The sequence below is a fragment of the Sander vitreus genome, chromosome 16 (genome assembly GCF_031162955.1).
Source record: "Sander vitreus isolate 19-12246 chromosome 16, sanVit1, whole genome shotgun sequence".
Lineage (NCBI taxonomy): Eukaryota > Metazoa > Chordata > Actinopteri > Perciformes > Percidae > Sander > Sander vitreus.
In genome coordinates, this window is record NC_135870.1 from 19,046,798 (window position 1) to 19,069,506 (window position 22,709).

At 41.3% G+C, this 22,709-nt stretch overlaps 1 protein-coding gene across 1 annotated transcript; it reads left to right on the forward strand.

Moving 5' to 3' along the window:
* The first annotated feature begins 348 nt into the window (after positions 1 to 348).
* On the forward strand, positions 349 to 22,684 carry snx30 (sorting nexin family member 30). The gene is made up of 9 exons (XM_078271919.1): positions 349 to 633; positions 4,229 to 4,447; positions 5,887 to 5,997; positions 6,591 to 6,764; positions 7,503 to 7,692; positions 9,161 to 9,360; positions 11,320 to 11,409; positions 13,579 to 13,731; positions 16,047 to 22,684. Exons 1-9 carry the CDS (start codon positions 511 to 513, stop codon positions 16,122 to 16,124), a joined length of 1,338 nt encoding a protein of 445 aa, XP_078128045.1. The 5' UTR covers positions 349 to 510; the 3' UTR covers positions 16,125 to 22,684.
* Positions 22,685 to 22,709: the final 25 nt, after the last annotated feature.

Below are 22,709 nucleotides of genomic sequence, written 5' to 3' on the forward strand. Positions count from 1 at the left end.
TTTAGTGACAATGTCCTTTGAGCAAAGAGTGACGAATCAACCTGGACATATGGTTGAGTTCTGGAAAAAAAAAAAAAATAGACCTTCAGTTGAGAATGTTTTATGTTTTCAAAACAAGATCATTCTTTTTTATTTATATTTTTTATTCATACTGACTGCTTTTCCCCCTGGGAATCCGCTGTATGTTTTGTTGATGTTCCAAACAATAAACTTAAAGTCAGTAACAGTTCAGTGATCGTCTCAATAGACGATCTTAATAATTTCATTCGTTGCCTATGTCACGTGGTGCATATGTTTACATCCGGGTTCGTGTAGTTTAACTTCCGGAGGTGCGCCGTAGTAGTCAGCTGACAGTTGTGACCAACCAGCGGGTTCTACATCTCCACTGAAGAGACAGGAACAGAGAAAAAAAAAAAGCCTCCCTCTGTCTACGTTAACCGTATCAACCGCGGAAAACCGGACAGCAGTTACCCCCCCGAAACCCGGCCACGTCTTCCCGCCTCCCGCAGGATGAGTGTCGGCACTCCGAGAGGCCTGGCCAGCTCGGGGCAGAAGCCCATCACGGAGATTCTTCACCCGCTTTCCGCCGCCGAGGAGTCGCTCTCCGTCACCGTCAACCTCGGAGGGGACAAGGTAGGGTCCGCTGTGGCTGCACCGAGACCGAGACCGAGACCTGTTCTGTGGTTTGAGAACAACCAGGGTGATGGAGAGAGGACGGTTAACCTAAACTAACGTTACACTCCACACACGAACCTGTTTTCAGGCTGGCACCAGTGTTTGTGGCTAAATCCATCAAGTAAGTAAACTGATGGAAGTTTAATGGAGAAAAAGGGATACACATTAATCAGCGTATTTCCTGGTTAATGTTCATTAATATTTCCGTTTTCTTTTGAGGTTTACTGCCCATAACTGAAGGTTATGAGTTGACCCTGAACACTTTGAGTTTGCCACAGAATCACTTTTGCATGAAAGCTAAAATCTCAAAATCCTCAAACAGTGTCTTAGCTAGCTATATCACATAAAGGGACTTGCTTTTTCATTACAATACAGCAGCACAATCATAAAAAAAACCAAAAACAAAAAAAAAAACTACTAACGTTAACGATGGGAAGAAAAATACACACTCCAGTTTACACATATTTGGTGAGAAAACACGATATCTCTCATTCCACTTTCTAGAAAGTGAGCTGACATCCTGATCAGCCTAGTGTGCTGACCTGACATCAGTGTGCTGCGTAAACAAGGATGGACCAAGCAAACAAATCACGAAGATTTTATGCTCCCTGCTGTTGTTGTACTTAGGAGTGACACACAGCCACCAATTTGCTTTTGCAGTTAATTATTGCCAATAGGAGATGATGTGATACGTCCTTCCATCAAGGTTACATTTTAATTTTCATTTATGAACACCCAGAGGCAAGAAGTACTTCCACACTAATTAAAAAATGTGAAGCCTGTAAGAGTTCCTCTGTTTACGCCCCAATGGTTCTGGTCCCAGTCTGTCAGCACAATATTCAAACAGTCTGTCAACACACTTCAATACAAGTTGATGGAAAGTTAGATTATGGGCCTGGGAACAAGTAATGACAGTTTTTGGCTTGGATCAGGATCCACGTATAGATTTATTTGGGAAGGGCTTCTTAACAGTGCATTCTTAAAAATCTTCGTATTTTTAGTATCGTGTAGCCTCGGTGGGAAAATGTGCTATCACATAGTGTTTTGTCATATTTTAAATATTTTATTTTTGAAGCAATGCTTTTCGAATGCACCTTCCATAAGAAGTATAATGCTGTGTGAACATATTTTGTACAGCAGAAATGTAACTGTCTTATCAATTTTATTGTCATTGTGTTTCTTCCTTTCTTTTCTTTTTGTTTCTCCTGGGGTCCATGTGAAAAAACTTGCAGTACTTTAGTGTACACACGATGTTAAACACCCACATGTTATCATTTGCCTACTGCTAAGGGTACAGTCTTAGTTTCTTAACCTCAGAAAGCAAACAGGACTTTTTGTTCATACAGACATTTCTGGAAATCTGGAATATGCAGATCATTGCCAGTTCATTTTTGACTAAGTCCCACAATAGCCATAATATAGCGGTGTAAGATGTTGGGTACAACTAGGCCTATTAGCGGTTGCGTGCAATATATAGTAGTCATATCCTTAAGTAGAGGTTGGTGTCATTTAATAGGCCCATTTCACCGGAGATATTTTGACTTGTCACAGTAGAAAAAGCACAGGTGTAAATGGTGAGATAATAATAGCTGAGTTCCATTTACCTGCTTACCTCACTGTCACACTTGAAGAGAACAGTGCCATCATTAATGTTATTAGTAACACCTGGGCTTTTCCTACTCTGACAAGTCAAAATGTCTGCTGTGAGAAAGGCCTATAAAGATAGTAATGTGGATATGATGACCAACAGGGTTTTTCCCTAACCCATAAATCTCAGCTAAACCTGTCCAATGGGTTTAGAAAATTTGAACTAACCGTAAAGCCCTAAAATGCCACATCTCTATCACAGCATTACAATAAGCAGAGCTCCACATATCCATTCCCAGATCACAATATTGATTATAACATTCATGTCCAGTATACTTGTGGGGTCCCAACAGCTTTGTGGGGCCAAAATGCTGGACCCCACAAGTTTAAAGGGCTGTTTGAGACTTGGTTTTAGGATTAGGGTTAGAATTAGGTTATGGTTAGGGTGAGGGTAAGGGTTAAGGTTAGGCATTTAGTTGTGATGGTAAGGGTAAGGGGCTAGGGAATGCATTATGTCAGTGACGGATCCCCACAAAGATAGTGAAACAAACGTGTGTGTGTACAGTAGCAGAGAGAGAGAGCGGTGTGAAGAAAGTATGTGTGGTCAGCGCGTGTAGAAAGTGTATACGGAGTGAGAGACAGAGTGGTAGCACTTATTTCTCTGGTTCAATTGGAATGTTGCACACATGCCCACTTCAGGCGATTTATAAAAAAAAAAAAAAAAAAAGTGTGTGTGTTGGAAAAAGCGATAAAGGTTGAACATTACCTGCTTTTTCCGCTTACACCTTAACCTGAAAGAAAGTAGCTCCTTCCTCATGTGAGGCAAAGGAAATATAAAACGTTGTAGCTTCCTTGATGTGAGGCAAGCTGTGACCCCAGAGGACTGGTGAGAAGTTTAGATCATATCAAATGTGGCAGTACCGGTTGTTGTAGTGAGCGATTTAGCTGTTAGTTTTATTTTCAGAGCCAGTTTTGATGATGCATACCTGCTGCATCTGTGTTTTGTCTACCTTCCTGTTGCAGTATTTACATCTTTAGTCTTTGTTTACACTTTCACTTTTTAGATTGAACATTAGTCTGGGGAGTCTGCTCTGTATTTTCTATAAATAATATAGTTTTTTTTATATCCTTTTGGATTTACAGATTAAATCAAACAGCGCTTAGAAGTAGAAAATCAACCACATAATTCTCTTTTCTTTTGTCCAAATCTGCACTTACTTTCCACAGCCTCCACTTTTGTCCAGTTATTTGCTTTTAATAGCTTTTTTTTTTTTTATAAGCAGTCTGTTCTGTGTTTAGATGGAGCCTGCGGGGGAAATTTTGTTGTTTGCTCTCTACTTGTTGCGATAGAAAACAGAAAAATTGAAAGTTCTAGAACAAGTCTGACGGAGCGTACTTTACACTGAAGTACCTGTGGAAGAGTGTCACCTTCGAATAGTCTATGAATAGTTTTGCATCAGTTTGATAGTGATATTTATCAGTCGGTTTTTGTCAAAACCAGATACTGGTTGTTGCGGTGCAATAATCAATATGACAATCAAATCCAATGCGTAAAAGGCCTGTTTGTCCAGAAAACAGGCCACGAAGGGCTTCAGAGGAAAACTAACACCTGTTAATGGACAACAACAAAAAAATGAACAAAATGACAATGTGTTCCTCTCATCAACCTAAATCGGGTCTGACAAGCCATTATTTTCACACAGTTGGAATGGATTTGTATTAAGGCTATGGAAATGTATCCCCTGTCCACAAATGCTCCATTTCTCTCATCTCATCCATCATTCACTTAGAGAGACAGGAGTTGTGTCAGATGATGTTGGCTGTGTACGCGGCAGCAGCCTCAACAAGGGCCCCATTGACCGAGAGAAACAAACTGAATCGCCATGAATCCATCAGCTCTTTGTTTGCAGCCGTTACCACATTGCAGCATCTGAATTTGATGTCACCATTGTCTCTGTGCACGCAGGAAGCGGGGCTGACCAACGGCACGCCGGTTGAGACGTCGAGTCCCGCCTCCACGTCCTCGCTGTTCAACAGGCTGCAGCTGGACGACGACCTGGAAGCAGATGTCCGGGACCCCTACGCAGAAACCACAGAAACCCGTGACCTCTTTGTCACAGTCAGCGACCCAAAGAAGCACGTCTCCACCATGGAGACCTACATCACCTACAGAGTCTCCACCAAGGTCTGCTATTGGCTGGTGTCATGGTGACACAGTCTACCTGGTTTTCTTTGGACAGTAGGGGCTGTATGAAACTTCCATCTGGCGTAATATTGGTTAATATTCTCAGATTCCAGCTTCTTAAATGTGAATATTTTCTAGTTTCTTCACTCCCCTGTGACAGTAAACTGAATATCATTGGGTTGTGGACAAAACGAGACATTTGAGGACGTCATCTTGGGCTTTGGGAAACACTGATTGACATTTCAATCAATGATTGACACAATTTTCTGACGTTTAAAGGTCCAGACGCACAAAGCCGATAATCGGCCGTCGGACAGTCTGGCGAGGTCAGTGACTCGAGTCTGTTCCGTGTGTTCCGTGCCGTCGTCCGTACGAGGGGCCATCGGCCTTCATTTTGGACGATTTGACATGTATAATCGGCGGGGCGGGCACTGCCGGCAGTCGGACTCAAATGAGCCATCTGATTGGTAGAGTGCTAACCCGGAAAAGGGGAGCGGAATGAGCGTGACTAAAGTCTCTCAAAATCTGACGAAAACGTTTTAAACTGACCTTTGTCGATCTGAAATGAAGACAGATTCAGCAACTGCATGGCCTATTTCTCGCTTCAAATGTTTTCAGAAACACGTTTCGGTGAACTATTTTAGTTCAATATGAGATCATATTCTGAACAAGCCGCCATGACAGTATGGCTTTGAATTTCCGGAGAAACCAGACCCACGTGACGCGCTCGTCCATATGTCTGTGTGTATGTATATGTATGTATGTATATATATATATATATATATATATATATATATATATATATATATATGTATATATGTATGTATATATATATATATATGTATATATATATAGTGTATGTGTGTGTATATATATATATATATATATATATATATATATATATATATATATATATGTATGTGTATATATATATATATATATATGTGTGTGTGTGTATATATATATATATATATATATATATATATATATATATATATATATATATATATATATATTCTATACTCCTTCACATCCGTCTGTAAGTAAACAGCAGCAGATCTCAAAACCACCACTCTGCCTGACACAAGTTGATTTGCTCCGACTTTCAGCAGGGAATCCTAGCTTTGGAGGCCTTTCTATCGTGTAATGAAAGAAACAAATTCAGATGAAGACCCTGCCAGGAGCTGCCGGGCAGCGTCATGACAACAGTTGCTATGTGCACTATGGTGCTTCGGCTCAGAGGACGAAGACAAATATCACAGCCCAATATGAGCGCAAAGTGTTAATTGAGAGCATGTGGGGGCTGTCTTTTAATACTTTTGTTTGTGTGTGTGTGTGTGTGTGTGTGTGCGCGTGCTGTCAGCTATATTTCATGGTAAATAAGCATGTACAGTAATCCTGCTGAGCTGGCCACCCTGTTTTTTTTTTTTCTACTTCAGACAACACGGGTAGAGTTTGACCTGCCCGAGTACTGCGTGCAGCGGCGCTACCAGGACTTTGACTGGCTGAGGACCAAGTTGGAGGACAGCCAGCCGACCCACCTCATCCCTGTAGGTCAAATCAGTCCTTCCAGAAAAATGTGGAGTTTTTTTGTGATTGTTGCGGGCAAAAATCCTTGATTATGCGGCACGTTTTCTTAAAAAGTGCGATGGAATACGAGGGATATTTATGCAATTTTATGCGATGAAATTGCGGGAACTTGCAAAAACTGCGGTTTCATCATGGCTTCATCGCGGGGTTTGCAGCTTTTCGATGATGTTCACGTCGCGTAATTACGTCACTTCATAACGTCACTTCATAACGTCGCCATGGCAACAAGGGAAAATGGCTACTCTTGTGTGAAGTAAACGCAACATTTTTCAACTTTCGGCTAAGATATGTGTGACTTTTTTGCAACAAAAATGCGGGGATTATGAAATCATGCAAGCCGTGCGGCATATTTGAAAAAATGTGGCCCCCGCATAAATATGCAGACTTTGGCTGATTATGGATTGAAATATGCGATGGCATCATCGCGTTTTCCTGGAGGGACTGTCAAATGAGCCACGACGCAACTCTCTGTCCTGCTTTCCGTTGAGAAACGCTTAATTTAAACTCTCCGCTTCTCCTCTTTCCTCCCCCTCCAATCTCTCTTTATCTCCAGCCGTTGCCGGAGAAGTTTGTGATGAAGGGCGTGGTTGATCGGTTTTCGGAGGAGTTTGTGGAGACGAGGATGAAAGCTCTGGACAAGTTCCTGAAGCGAATCGCCGACCACCCCGTTCTCTCCTTCAACCCGCATCTAAACGCTTTTCCTAACTGCCAAGGTATGACAACGCAAGTTTGGGACTTTCACCGTTTGATTTTTAGAGAGATGAAAAAAAAAAAAAAAAACTTAAGATTTCTCACCATGTGCAACACACAGACAAAATCAGGTCAGTCAGTCAATCCTTTTGCTGTCACATGCTTGTATGCAATTCATTTTATACAGCACCTTGTCATATTGCGTTATTATGCGAAATAAAAACATAAAAAAAAATCTCAGCAGCAATCTTTTAGTAAAATGCAGTACCACAAAATACAGAGCATCTGCTTCCTTGTGTGCGCGTGTGTGTTTTCTCCAGCTCTGCCATCAGTCACTAATTTAGTCTTTAAGTAGCTGAGACACAAGACAGGACTTTATTGATCCTTGTGGGGGAATGAGGTTGTCGCAGCAGTAAAATAATTGGACTCAGGGAAAAAAAGTGGATCACAAGCATAAAATGTAAAATTGATTGATAAAACACCAAAGGTAATAAAACAGGAGGGTTCTTTTTAAACCTGCATGTGGCAATTTCCTCACATTAGGTACAAAAGAAGAATGGATTATTAACACACGTGAATTAGATAATTACTTAAGAATATTTAACCGTGGATCAAAAATTATGAATAGAAATTGGGTCAATCCTGTGTTTAATTTGCACAAAAAACAGTTCACTCACACAATGAGTTTTATTGCTAGGTTTACACATTTGCCGCTTTGTCCCGATGTCATTTGATTCTGGACATCCCGTGGCCTGTTGTCACCGTGTGTCTGCAGGACCTGAACAAGCGTCAGGGTCTGGCCCTCCTGACCAAGGTGGGCGAGTCGGTGAAGTACGTCGCCGGAGGCTACAAGCTGCGGGCGCGGCCGGCCGAGTTCTGCGCCATGGGAGAATACCTGGACACCTTCAACCAGAAACTGGGAACCATCGACCGCATTGCTCAGAGGATCCTCAAAGAGCAGTCAGGTATCAAAACCAATAGAGGCTGATGATAAAGAAATGAACCGTGTCACCTAGAGGTTGATGGTTCTTCTTTTTTCCTTTTTTACCTTTTTTTTATTTGACACTTGTTAGCATAGAGACCAATGGGAAACATGGGGAGAGAGGTATAATATACAACAAAGGTCCCTTGCCAAGTTCCAATAAAACAGTCATCCTTTAAATGTTATGGAGGACTCAGTGGGCTTGCAAATGGTTATAAACCAGTTTATTGATTGATTTTAATTTGACAATAAAGAGCCGGATAAATAAAATACCTAGCAAATGAGAAGGGTGTTCCATTAAAATTGTAATAAAAAGGGTGTATAAATGAGCAACACAAAGCAGTCAATAAATGGATCAATTCACACTAGTTTCATTAATACAAAATTAATTTTATTATATGTATATATGTTAATAAGGAACTTATGGGAATTATTGGTATATCACTTTGAAAAAGAGAAATTAAAAGCTGAATCCACAAATAATTTTGAAATACAGGTTTTAAACAGGAACGTAAAAGAAGCATTTGTTTTTCAGTTATCGGTAGTTTTTCTCTTTGATTTTCCATTTACCACACAGTCTTATTGTGGCAAACTTTTGCATACTGTGTAACCCGTGGGATTTAAATACCACTTCTGGCGAAAGTGCTGAAGCCTCTTCTTCACAGTTACTTCTTCCAAATGTGTATTTTAGGCAGCAGGAAGCAACATTTTGAAACTGTGGTGTGTGTGCTGCTTGCAACACGGCCTCAAGTGGTACTCCATATACTCTACTTCTTCTCAGTCTTTAGCCCCGGTGGGCGGCTAAAACTGGCTTGTATACTACTCTGCGCCATTGATTCAGTGCTGTAGTGTTGGGTTGAAGAGAAACCCACAGACCTTTGGTCTTAATGCTGCATGGTTGATAAAGTGCAGGCCTAACTCATGCATGACAAGTGATCCAGTAAATACCTGACATCTGCCGTGTGAAATTCTAGTTGTCACCATCTGTTCAGGGTTTTAGATGTGTTGCAGTCTGTGGCCTTAAAGTCTGCAGTGCAAATGAAAAGGTCCTTGTTTCCATATTGGAGGAGATAAGATGGAAACTCAGGGAACTGTAGATAATAAAGGCCTACCAGCTGACACGGGGTGTAAAAAAAGCAAATGCCATGCACGCTAGACTCAGCAGCCTGCCGTTTAGCCATCCCCCTCTCTCATGTGTAATTTACAAATAAAGATTTGGCAATTGAACATGCTGATCTCTCCGTATCGCAGAACGTTCTGCTATCATTGTTTTTCCAGTTAAGCAGTGTCTTGTGTTGTTACAGAGTATTAGCTGCTCAAACTTAAAAATCTAGACACCGAGTCTCTGCTCCTAACTCTTCTTGTTGGCATCTCTAACCACCTCTTTTATTATTATTATTATTATTATTATTATTATTATTAATAATTAATAATATTATTACCAATACCAGAGTACCTGACAGAGCTGCGGGAGTACGGCACCGTGTACTCCAGCTGGGTGGGGTTGGAGGATGAGCTGCGGCGCCCCCTGGAGGGCGTGGCCGGCTGCGTGACGACGTGCTGCGGCGCGCTGGAGGACCTGGGTGAGAACATGAGCCAGGACTTCCTGCCCGTACTCCGAGAGTACGTCCTCTACGTAGAGTCCATGAAGGTGAGAGGGACATTGTGGGATTTCGTACAGTTTGATGTTCTAAAAGCTGGACACAGTACAGCGAGTCAGCCTTGTTGTCGATTAGCCCTAGTTGGCCGACCGCCGGTATTGCAACAGAAAAATCCCCTGAAGCCCCCCCCATAGACTTCCATTCCATTATGAGAAAAGCATTTAAAAAATGTAACTTATGATTTAAAATTCAGAGTAGATCCTTTTATTGTGACACACACACACACACACACACACACACACACACACACACAGTATCCCAAGTCCATACGATATACTAATTCTATACAGTATGTGTTACATACTAGTCATCATACTGTTTTGGCAGTTAGTATACAACAATTCACAAAAAAAGTGGGGACGCTGTGTAAAACGGAAATATAACTGAATGTGCTAATTTTATAATCCTTTATGACATATTTTTTATTGAAAACAGTACAAAGACAATATATTTAATAGCGGTGTAAGAAAAAAATCGATACACTTTTTTTATAAAAAAAAAAACAAAAAAAAAAAAGTTTAGTTTTTTTTTAACGTTAAAAAATATTCATGTAAGACAGTGGTTCCTGTTTATGTTGTGTTTAAACCCCCTACCGCTAGATGGCTATGCTGAGACCCACCACTAGTGTCCTTGCCTAACAGTGCCTAGCAGTGCCTGACTTTTTGCTAGAAGCTAACAATGTAGCTATGGCTAAACTTTGGCCTACTTTAGCATATCAAAATTAGCTCACTAAGAACCTGTGAACCACAGTCCAAAACTGGCAGTTTGATTTTCTGTGTACTGAATTGTTTACCTAAAGTAAACTTCTTTGACTTTTGTGCACATCATGTCTTTTTTTTAAATATTAGTTTTTCTAAAATTATACTTATATCCCAATATATCGCCTTACGCACAGTATTGAAATATATTGCAATATATTGAATCGTGACCCATGTATCGTATCGCCAGATTCTTGCCAATAAACAGCCCTAATATTTAATGTTTTACCTTACCTACCTAAATATATGCTAATTCTGAATTTGATGCCAGCAACATACGTTTCAAAAAGTTAGGACAAGCAAGAATGGGAAAGAATTTTAAAACTTTTCAACATTCAGTCTCCTCAGCTGCCAAACGAGTCCAGACTCACTCTCAGTTACAACTGAGTGTTGTTAAAAGAAAAGGTGATGTAACACAGTGGTAAACCTATGCCCCCTGTCCCAACTTTCTTGGAACATGTTGCAAGCATCAAATTCAGAGTAAGTGAATATTTACAAAAAATAAAGTGTATCAATTAGAACATTAAATATCTTGTCTTTGTACCGTTTTCAATTTGAATATGTCAGAAATGATTAGAAAATGATCGCTTTCTTTTTTGTTTACATTTTACAGTGTCCCAACGTTTTTGGAATTGGGGTTGTACAAAAAAAACCCAACATACTTACATATAACCATTTTATACGAACAGGAAATGATACAATACATGTGACCACGGACATCAATCAAACTGGGACTTTGGAAAATCACTGACAAATAAGTTTTCCAAGATCATTCTGAGCTGTTTATTTTCTTTCCAGCTGTAAGCAGCTCCATTTCCTTTTACTGAGAATAGTGTGCATCAACAGCATGCTCGCCCAGATTTAGTATGCACACAGTCTGCTTTGAGTATACTTTGTTTTGCAGTGCAAACAAACCACGTACTGAAGACCTGATTTAATGTGTATTATGGATTTGAGACACAGCTACAGACTCGCTTACTTTCAGCTGAGTCACCTTTGACCCTGAGTAGAGGAAGTGGAATCTGACAGTCTGCATGTGTCACTTCCTGTACTCACTGAGCGCTTGAATCAGCATTTCTCTCTGTTTGATCTTTTTCACATGTTGTCTCTCTCAGAAATGTTACAGTACCAGAACATATCACACTAACTGTGCCAAATAAAACGGTTGATTTGTTTTCTGGTTGATTACAGAATGTTTTGAGGAAGCGGGACCAGAGCCAGGCCGAGTACGAGGCCCGACTAGAAGCAGCCATATTGCGCAAACAGGAGGACAGAACACCAGTAAGCCGCCTCCTTCCTTTCAACAAAATCTGAAGCTCCTTTCAAACACACAGGCCTTTCATTGCTGTGTTCACTGTTCCCATTTCCTGGAGTGTCTGAACTGCCCTACAAAGGCAAAACGCCGTAACATCATGTTTGGTCAAAAATGAGTTAATGTCATTTTTGGGTTATTTGAGACCTCCTTTATCATGTGGATAAATATCGTGAGTCAATTTGATTGTTTTAACGAGAAAATAAAGGGCTACGACAACCGTAACATCCAAAACGTTACGAGAAACCACAGCAGGACGCCGTAACAGCTGTTACGGCTCTTTGCCTTTGTTCCGGCACGCTGAAGTTGAGTTAAGGTGTTCTGACTTTGTTTAGCCAGGCATCAAGAGAAGTGTTACTGTGCCGCCGTGATGTTACGGTACTCTGGCTTTGTCATACTGTCAAAGTTTGCCGCTTTTAATTGTCACCAAACCCTGTACACACAACACATCTTTGAAATAAAGTGTCGATGGTTCAGACCTGTCAGTGTCAGTGACAGCCCGGAGCTAGCTAAATTTAATCTGTGTCATGTAGCGCTAACGGTGATGCTGACACACCTCCTCACTTGGCGGAGCCTCACATCAGATGTCGAAAACCAATTATTAAATACACAGGCATCCTACCTTTCCATGCAATCCGATATAATCCATGGGCGATGTAATTCATAGCAATGCACGTCATCTGCTGTATCCACAACAATCCATACGTGTTTGAACCATATTTCCTTCTTGCAGGTGTTCATGTCAGATCTTACACAAATCCATAATAGCACTAAGCTAGTTATCGCTACCGTCCGTACAAAGTAGGCTAACCTAAATGGTCGGTCAACTCTGTCTATGTTATCTCAGAATTAAAAAGTAGTAGTCCAAGTCAAGTTCGTTGACTGTGCATCTTGAGCAGTTTGGTGGCCCTTAACCCTTAACCAGGAGCGATTCTAGGATCAAACCTTTAGGGGGGCTCAGCCCCTACTGAGAATATGACACAGATACAGTGCCTTGCAAAAGTATTAAACATAATATATTTATTGTTAAACAATAAATATACCTTTTTTATATTCAATTATAATTAAATTATCTTTGAAAAAATATTTCTTGTATTCATACTGTACATACTGTACTGCAAAGTAACTTATCTGTCATATTGTTAAACTGTGTTAGTGTTGCCACACTATCCTGATCATTATAGCACTAAATAGGAACAACCAAAGGTCTTCTATATAATTTAAAACGAATACCATGGTGAGGCTACGATTACGATTTTTGACGTTTTTGAACTTTTTAGGACATTTTTGTCAATTTTTTCAATGTTCTTTCACCAATTATTTTTTCAAATGCTATACAATTTAATAAAACACCCAAATTCAATGAAAGTAGTGAACTGATCATTTATTTTACTTGTGAAGAGCGTTGTATGGAACCATCCACGTTATTGTTCTTTGACAATGGATGTAAGTATGGTGAACAGCAAGCAAATATTGATTATATGTCAGTTGCCTTTTGCCTTTGCACAACTCCTTGTTTTTGGCACATGATACAAAGGCAGAGTACAGTTACTGCCAAACAAGGGTCAAAGGTCAATTTTGAGCTCACGATTTTTTTGCATACAAACATTTCTTCATTATAGCAACTAGTTGTCAAATTTTGGGAGTCCTACCTATAATACTTTTGTCTGGACAAAACAGAAACTTTAAAGTCATTTTTCTCAGTTTCACACTCTAGCGAGTTAAGGTCTTATGCCTTTGCAGGGCAGTGAAGTTCACGTCACAGTATTACTTCCTGTGATGATTTTCAGAAGGACTTTACAGAACAACAATGAGTAAATTTTCTTCAGAGTACCAAACTGGTAAATGGAAATATGGGTGAATAATCTCTTCAAAATAAAAGCTTTTAGCGCCAATAGAATTAGTTGGATATCCTTTGTCCATATGCCATACTAACTCCACAAAGAAAGATTCTCAGGATTTTAGAGGGAGAATTTGTGAAAGTTCATTCCCTCACTACAAATTTCTCTAATACAACCCTCCCCCTCCCAAACTCCTGCACCACCCCAGACCCCTGTGGTTGTAGCCCTGCAACCTGTAGTCTTGTATTATGTCCCCTGAATGCCCCTGTAGCTGTAGTTTTCTCTGTCTCGCCGTAGATGCCAGTGGAGGTCGAGAAATGCCAGGACAAAGTGGAGTGTTTCAACGCTGACCTGAAGGCAGACTGGGAGCGCTGGCAAAGCAACAAGAGACAAGACTTCAAACAGCTTCTCACCGGCATGGCCGACAAAAACATCAACCACTATGAAAAGGTACGCGGGCTGCTGGAAAGCCAGTATGACTTAAAAACACTACAAAAGACTTTAAATCAATGCGGTAAGGTTAAACTGTAATCACTGATTGATCTGTTGTGGACTTTTTGAGCCCTTTCTGTGTTTGGAGCCCTCCCACCCTCCTGCACTCACACACATGGGGCCCTATTTTAACGATCTAAGCGCGCAGGTGCGTTTAGGTCGTGTACGAATCCACTTTTGCTAGTTTAACGGCGGAAAAAAGGGTGTTTCAAAAGGGTTGTACTTAGTGGGGCCTATCTTGCACACGGTGCAGCGCAGCACAAGACTCAACGCAAGTGTCTTTGCTATTTTAAGACGCCCACGTCGTTTAAATAGCAAATGCACCTGCGCCCATCTGTGCTATTTTGAGGCAGCGGGAAGTGATCGCGCCACTGACAAGAAAACCTGGTCTGAAGTCAATAGCGCAGCATTTCATTGTTATTTTAACAGCGCATTAGTAAAATGCTCCTAGGCTCGTGCACAGCGCGCACACTATGCTTGTTACACATACACAGGGAAGCGCAGCAGCACACAAACATGCAAAAGATTACAAACAAAAATATTACGGTGCAAATCCGCCATCATAACAGCAATGCGCCAAGGTCCAAACGCGCCCGGCTTTTAAAGGGAATGGGAGATGACACTCTGATTGGTTTATTGCATGTTACGGCCAAAACACGATAAGGAGAGATTTTCAGGAGAAGAAACTGATCTGCTCGTGTGTGAAAGCGTGCGAGCAGATCACATATGGCACGAGCAATATGCCACCAAAACTCCAGGAGGTGAAGCAGGCGTCAAAATAACGATGAAATGCTGCGTTATTGACTTTAGACCAGGTTTTTGTTGGTCAATGGCGCGATCACTTTCCGATGCCTAAAGATAACAATACGCCAAGAATTCACTTGAACACACCTCCCTGTAAGACCAGCACGCCCATGGGCGCACAGATGGGTGCAGGTGCATTTGCTATTTAAACGACGCGGGCGCTGGACTGGAAATTGACAACTGCGTCGGTCTTAAACTAGCAAAGACACTTGCGTCGGGCTTTGCGCCGCACCGGGTGCAACATAGGGCCCTTAGCATTGACATCAACAGCTTTTTTTTTTTTTTTTAAGCCAACAAATTTTGATATAGGAGATGCCGGTTTGCCCGTTTCCCCACAATAACACCGATTGGTATGGCTGAGTATCATTTGAAAATGCAGATTCTGGTGCAATTACAATACCTGACATACCAAAATGATTATTAAAAATACTTGAATACATGTTTCAATACAAAAATCAATTTGACGCATTGACACAAATGTTATGATTCAGATTATGAAATATCTGATCATGGAAAATGTTTTCAGTACTCAGCGTTGCGGTAACAATTCAGTCGATTCTAAAAAAGTAAAAGACAGTTGAGCAATAACCAGTTGAATTCATTGTTCAAGGGGCGTCTGGGTAGCTCACCTGGTAGCACGTGTGCCCCATGTACAGAGGCTCAGTCCTCGCTGCTGCGGCCGTGGGTTCGGTTCCGACCTGCGGCCCTTTGCTGCATGCCGTTCCCCCTCTCTCTCCCCTTTCATGTCTCAGCTGTCATGTCAAATAAAAGGCCTAAAAATGCCACATGCAAAAAAAATGATCTTAAATTCATTGCTCAGGGGCACCGAAGTAGTAGCCTGGTTGACACCAGACCCTTCTCAGTTGTAACTGAGAGTGGGTCTGGACAAGGGTTCATCCACAGCCCATTTCCAAAGGGGCGTCATCAACGGACGCCGCTCAAATGCCTCTGGCCGCAATAGGATAGTCCTTCAACCAATCAGACCAACGATCCGGGTGATGTAGCAGCGACAGCGGCATCAACGGGTTGCTGCGCTTCGGTGGCCGTCATGTTGAATGTCAAGAAAAAGCTGCTTGCCGTTGCTGCGCTATCGTCATCGTGTAAAGCCCGCCTCAACGGTTGCGATTGGTGGCTCGATTTGGAGAAATTGGAAATGGGCTTAAATGGGCTCTTGGCCAGACTGACTTGCAGAGCAAATCTCAAATTTGCCGGAAGTTCGTCAGGGTTTTCCCAGGCTACCGAAGTAGTGGCAGGGAGGTCGAGGCGAGGGCTTCTTTTTCACTTACACCAGATTTATCTCACCATGCCAAACCGGATCAAGCTAGCCACCATGACACCCCTTGAACAGATGCATACTGTATTTACATGAAGCTGCCACAGGTTAAATATTTCCCTTGAATCACTGCATCTCCCTCTGCCTCTCCCTCCTTCCCTTCCACCTGGTCTTCATCCGTCTCCTCCCTCTGCAGTGCCAGGCGGCGTGGGAGTCGCTCATAACTCTCCTCCAGGACAAACAGACTGAGGACAAAACGAGCGAGACGAACTGAAACATGTCCTCATGTCTCTGCCCCGGATCTCTCTCTCCCTCTCTGTATAACACACTCTCTCATGCCAAGGAACTGGACAAACAGGGCAGTGGATTTGAGCTGCTGGACTTCGCCCCTGTTTTCCTGTGAGATTACTGTACGGAGAGGGAGTCGTCTCTCTCAGAGATTCGACCTGCTGCGAAGGGGGTAACGAATGGTATATTCAAGGACAGCTGGGAAAGAGGAGAGACCTACTGTGTACAGACATTTTCCTTTTTGTTTTGGTCTTTGTTCCTATTGACTTTTTCTACTTCACATTTCCAATAATCAGTCAGTTTGCCAATGCTACTTGTGTTAATTTAACGTTTTCTGTCTGTTCTCTCCATGTTGACATTGAGACAAATGGGAAGGATAACTCTTCGGCGTCGCAGAAAACCGATAAGATCATGATATTTTGCGTGTTCAGCATTCCGAGCATCCCGAGGATTTTTATTTCCTGTCGGGTCGTAAAGGCCTCTAAACATGATGACAACACTGAAACAACACTCACGCCATTCTCATTCATCTTTTAAAGGCATCATATTGGCTAATTATTATATGTTAAATATTGGTAAATTAGACCCCAACATCCTATACTTAAAGGGGAACTATGCAGTTTTTTTTTAAGCTTAATTTACCTTAACTGAACAGCTTCGGAGTCACTGGAATGGTTATATGACTTTTTTCGAGTTGAATGGCGGTCGTCTCGCTTCCCCTTAGCGCCTGTGAGCGGAACAACCACCCTTGCAACTTTGTCGTCAGGAAGTATCTCGTGATATCAGGTCTCGCGATGTAATGAATTGCTTCATGGCACTGCACGCATACGCCCATTCAGGAACCGGCTAACAAGGTAGCGATGGAGTTTTTCACACTATCGTCATGGCTGAGCCGGCAAAAAAGAAGCAGAAAGCTAGGAAAGCGTCGTCGGAGGAACAGAGAAAGAGGAAACGGAAGACTGACCGAGTGAGGAGTCAGACACGAGTAAACATCGGCGCTGCCAAATATCTATTCCGAAGCTGTAGGGGAGCTCTATAGAGAAACCTGCCAGCAAAAAGCGAGAAAACAGCGAAGAAATGGCCAAAACTGCATAGCGCCCCTTTAATTTAAAGGAACATTCCTGTATTTTTTTTTTTTTGTTGTTGCATGTTTTGGCCCATAAACTCTTATATTTTCCATTATTGTTGACCGTTTTCCAAAAGTTCTTTATAGTTTTCCTATTTTCCCTGCAACCATTGTAAGTATGAAAATCAACTTGCAGAGACTTGAAGCTGTGGCAGCAGTGTTTCACAACACGGCCCGGGCGCAGAAAAAGCCGGTGGAGCAACAAATGTCAAAATGAGTTGGCAGTAAAAGACACTTATCACTCTTCAAATGGAAACTTTAGTATGTATTTTTGACCCTTATCCTTAAAGAGAAGTAGACCTGAAGCAAAGACATTTGACAATGACGACACAATTTGAACGTTGAGCTTAATCAGGAAGTGATTTTGTTGGAAGCTCAGATTTTGTGTTTTTTAAGCCCAAACACTGCAGATTTGGTCACACATTTGTGCTTAGAGTGCAGTGCAGCAGCACCACCTGGTGGTTAACATGCTTATAGTTTTCATTCTTTTGAAACTGGAGGCTAAACAGTCTTGTTGGTTTCTCTTCATATCACGTGTTTGCTTTTTTTTTATACCATGGACATTTTTACCTGCTGCAGGGATTTCACCTCTCTTATTCAAGCAAAGGCTTTAACGCGGTAGAGGATGCTTAATGGCCCACCTGGCAGATTTATCCAAATGAACAGCACACAGAGGGAATCAAAAGTATAGTTTATTCCCTTTTAAACTAATGCAAATAATAGTCCATCAACTTTTTTTTGTCGAAGTTTTTAGAGTCAAATGTCGTTTTCTCGCAGCAATCTGCCACAGTGACACTCATTTAGAGACATTTTCTGAAAGAAACAAACACCGCATTGGGAACGTGGATTTATCGCACCTCATTAAAGCGTAACTGTCACCAAAATGCAACCTAGGGTCTTTTTGTGAATGTACCAGAGTCAAACTTTCGTTTAAAAGCATATTTAGGACGGAAGCGCCACTTTTACAATGTACCGTATTTTAGTTTTTCGGTCAAATGACCTTTTGAATGGGAGCGCTAGGGGCACTTTTATGCTAGCCTCAAAATAGCTATTTTTAAAACACTAAGAAGGCTCGACGCAACATGAAACTTTCCTCGAAGACTCACCAGGGGCTCTACACATGAACTCGAGCATTGAGAACATTGTTTGTGTACCTAGAGTTTACTAAAAAAGGTTTTGGACAACTCACCGTAGCTCTTGTTGTTTCCAGCCGCTACCACCTCGGCAGTCAAAACGAGTCGATATCAAAACAAATAGCCACAGATTTAGTATATCCCTTGTGCAGCGGTGTAGTTAAGGCATAGAGCCCCTGGTGATACTTCGAGCAAAGTTTCCTGTTGTGTTGCGCCTTCTTAGTGTTTTAAAAATAGCTATTTTGAGGCTAGCATAAAAGTGCCTCTATTACTCCCATTCAAAAGGCCATTTGACCGAAAAACAAAAATACGGTACAGCTTAAAAGTGGCGCCTCCGTCCTAAATATGCTTTTAAACAAAAGTTTGACTTGGGTACATTCACAAAAAGACCCTAGGTTGCATTTTGGCGAGAGTTACGCTTTAACAAGATTTATGTTTTGTTTGAGGAGAGAGTGAGTCCCAAAGGCTGCATATGATCTGAAATAACCTTTTAGAGAAGAGTAGAGAGTTAAGAGCTGCCAGGTGAACGTCTGTTCAAGTTGGAATTGGTGAATTTCTCAAACATGTTGATGCTGCTGGGCTGCAAAGAAACAAAGAGCACTGAGGCTTCTGGAAAATCTCTGCTGGTCGGGATTGGATAAACCAGCGTTTAAAGGAGTTTTGTGAACGCTCTTCAGGTCAGAGCCAGACATTGCAAAAACTACATTCGGAGTGATACACACCCTTTACTTCAAAAAGCTATATTTTGTTTTAACGACACAGTCATGTCTGCAGTTCAGTTCTGTTAAACCCTCTGACTGAGCAGTGTGACCCCTCCTGCTCAGCTGTGACTCATGGGAAATTTTGGCTCAAAATGTTGCTGAAATCCATTCTGAGAGATTGTTATACGTCATATGTGTAACCTTTTGCTGAACCCACTTTATTAAGTAATTTTGGACTTTTCAACCACAGAGGATAGACGCAGCATGCTTAGAATCACATCTTGAAGAAGCACATCTACAAAGACACTGATTTTACCTTTTGTTCATTGGTGGCACAGATTCCACAGGGTTTTAGCCTCATAAACAAGAATCAAACCTTTTTTTCCCCAACAAATATAATCATATTTTCTGTTTGAAGAGATTCTTTAGCGTAATTTCATTTATTTCAGACAAAAGGTGCTGATTTGTCAGGTCTGTGCTTTTGGAGGTTCCTGTGTTTTAGTGGTTTCTTTCAAATATCCTTTAGTCAGATTGTCTTTGAATGGCCCTTGCCCTGTTTTTATATGCTGATGCCACATTACTGAGCCTGCCAGGTTAGCCAAATATGATTGCTGTAAGACAGCGATGACATGATGTTAACTGTGGCTGCTTGCAAACTGGTTTTAGTACTCGGTCAGTTCTCTTTATATCCGTCCTTCATGTTTTCCCCTCGAGCTTTAAAAAGCACAAAGCAGCTGCCATTTCTTCTTACTACCAGAAGTCAGGTGACTCATGAAGACAATGTTTATTTAGGCATTTTGAATGCAGCCAGTAAGATGGAGAGAGAAGTTTTCGGAGTCACTGTGGTCCAGTGTCGAGGCAGACAGTACTATGGATGCACTGATGCTTAATTGCTGTATTTGTTTCAAAATATTAAAACAACCAAGAGCCAAAGGTGTTCAGATATCAAAACAAAGCTTCTGTTTGTCTCACATAAACTGTTTTTTTTTATCCCCAAAACTACTGCTTTAAAAGAGTAGTTCCACTATAATTTATTCTCTACACTTTCCATCCTCTTTATGTTAACTGTCACAACTTATATTAGAAAATATTTTTTAAATGGTTTATCAAAACCTCACAGACTGAGTCACTGTTATTCATGCATCATCAATGAATCAGGCAAAGTTATAGGCACCCTGTAGAGGTTTTAACCACTTGGGGCACTATGGAGCAGTGCTTTTGTGTTATCTCAAGGAAACACACAAAGCATTTTGTAAGGAAAACTGAATGTGAATGTGTTCATTTACAAGGAAACTCCTTTGTCTTTCATACTTCTTGCAGTCAGGGTGGTGAGAAAGGCTATATTACGCAGCCTCGCCGACTGCGCGGAGGGTCTGAGCGTCAAGCCCTGCACCTCCAAGATGTTATAACAACGCAGACACTGCATTGCAATGATACAGAAGAGAAGAAGTCCGTTCTTCCGCTCTGATCTGACCGCCGCTCTGATCTGTACGCTGCTCTGACCACCTCTTTGACCGCCGCTCTGATCTGTACGCTGCTCTGACCACCTCTTTGACCGCCGCTCTGATCTGTACGCTGCTCTGACCACCTCTTTGACCGCCACTCTCATCTGACCGCCGCTCTGATCTGACTGCCGCTCTGACTGCACTGACCGCACTGACAACAAGAAGCATGAAACTTTCAAAGGGCACCTTTAAAACCAGATTGTTTCATCAGACTGTAAAGCTTTACATTTCAACATCTGTTTTCATATTAGCACCCTGCACTCTGGAACACCACAAGAAGTAAGACAGCAAAGGGCTTAACCAAAAACATTTTAATATATATAGAAGAACAAAGGAATAGGAAATGTAGCAAACATCATAAAAGCTGATGGGACATAAAAAGCAACTTTGATAACTCTTTCCTTTTAGTTGTGAGATTGGTATCTGTCTGTTTACTGCTGAGCACTGTGAATTGTGGCAGTGATTTAAAGGTCCCATGGCATGAAAATTTCACTTTATGAGGTTTTTTAACATTAATATGAGTTCCCCCAGCCTGCCTATGGTCCCCCATTGGCTAGAAATGGCGATAGGTGTAAACCGAGCCCTGGGTATCCTGCTCTGCCTTTGAGAAAATGAAAGCTCAGATGGGCCGATCTGGAATCTTCCCTTTATGACGTCATAAGGGGAAAAGTTACCTCCCCTTTCTCTGCTTTGCCCGCCCAGAGAATTTGGCCCGCCCATGAGAAAGAGGGAGACATCATGGCTTGCAAACAAGCAAAGCATGGCAGTTGGTCAAGGCCACACCCTTACCCTCCACCTTGCCCCCCCCTCTCTCCTCCTTAATAGCATTTAAAGTTACAGACACAGAAATGGCACATCCTAATGAAAGCTCATTGTGGGACTGGCTCTAATGGCTATAATTCTGCACCAAGGCTACATTTCAGAAAAGAGACTACAAACAGAATACAGTATTTGGGGACCATAGGCCTATATAAAAGCATCCAAAAAGCAGCATGTCATAGGACCTTTATTAAAAAAAAGAGGCATCGGTGCATCTGTAGACTTTCATGCTGTATGGTGGAGATGAAGTAACTTGTTGAATTTACCTGACTGAAGCATGACCAAGTTTTAGGATTATTCAGACTTGATTTGAAATTTCTTTTTGCTCTAATGGCAATATAATGTATATTCTATATACACCGATGTATAGCTTAAATACTGTATATGGTACAGCTGAGTCTATTTTTCTATAAAAGAAGCAGGTGATCAATGTTGGGTTTCCAATGAGTGTGTGAAGATTACAATAATAAAAAAATTCATATATTTATATATACACACACACATATATACATATACACGCACAGACTTGCATAACCCAAATATGAAACTTAATTTTTGATGCTCATTGGAACCCCAACATTAGTTCTCTGATAAATGTACTTCTTCTTATTCAAAGTCATTGTAAAATCCCCATCTTATACTATGTGCCTGCTGATTTATTTTTGCACTATATATGTAGCTCCAGCCCCTGGCAGATATGTGCTGAAAACAAAAAAACTAAATTAGCTTTCTTTCAGTTGCCAAAAAAATAACAATTATTAGTTTGGTGTCAACTTGGTTCTGTAATGTTAAGAAAGGCATCGTCTGCAAAACTGATTCAGGTTAAATGCCAACAGGGGGCGATGATGGCTGCCACTCTACAAGCCTGTAAAGAAGGAAGAGTAATTTTTGTTTTTCTTTAATGTACAAATCAAATGTTTCTAAGCCAAATGTCCCTGTCTCTTCCTCCTGTCTTAGATTCACACATGAAGAGCAAATCTGATTAGCAGCGCAGGATAAACCTGATCAATCAAACCTGCACGAACGGTCAAAAGTCAGACGACTCATGCACATGTGAATCTAGCTGCAGTGTTTTTCTTTCTGTTCCTCTCCCCCAGTGCGTACTGTTTACGTTCAGACCTTATTGTACATTTGGATGTTAATAACATCTTGTTGTAATTATAAATAAGCTTGTACATTGATGTTGTTTTTGATGCAATTTATCTTTACCTCAAATGATTTTTTTTGGATATATTGGACCAATAATAAATAGCAAGAATGCGTTTGATACGTCCATTCTGATTTATT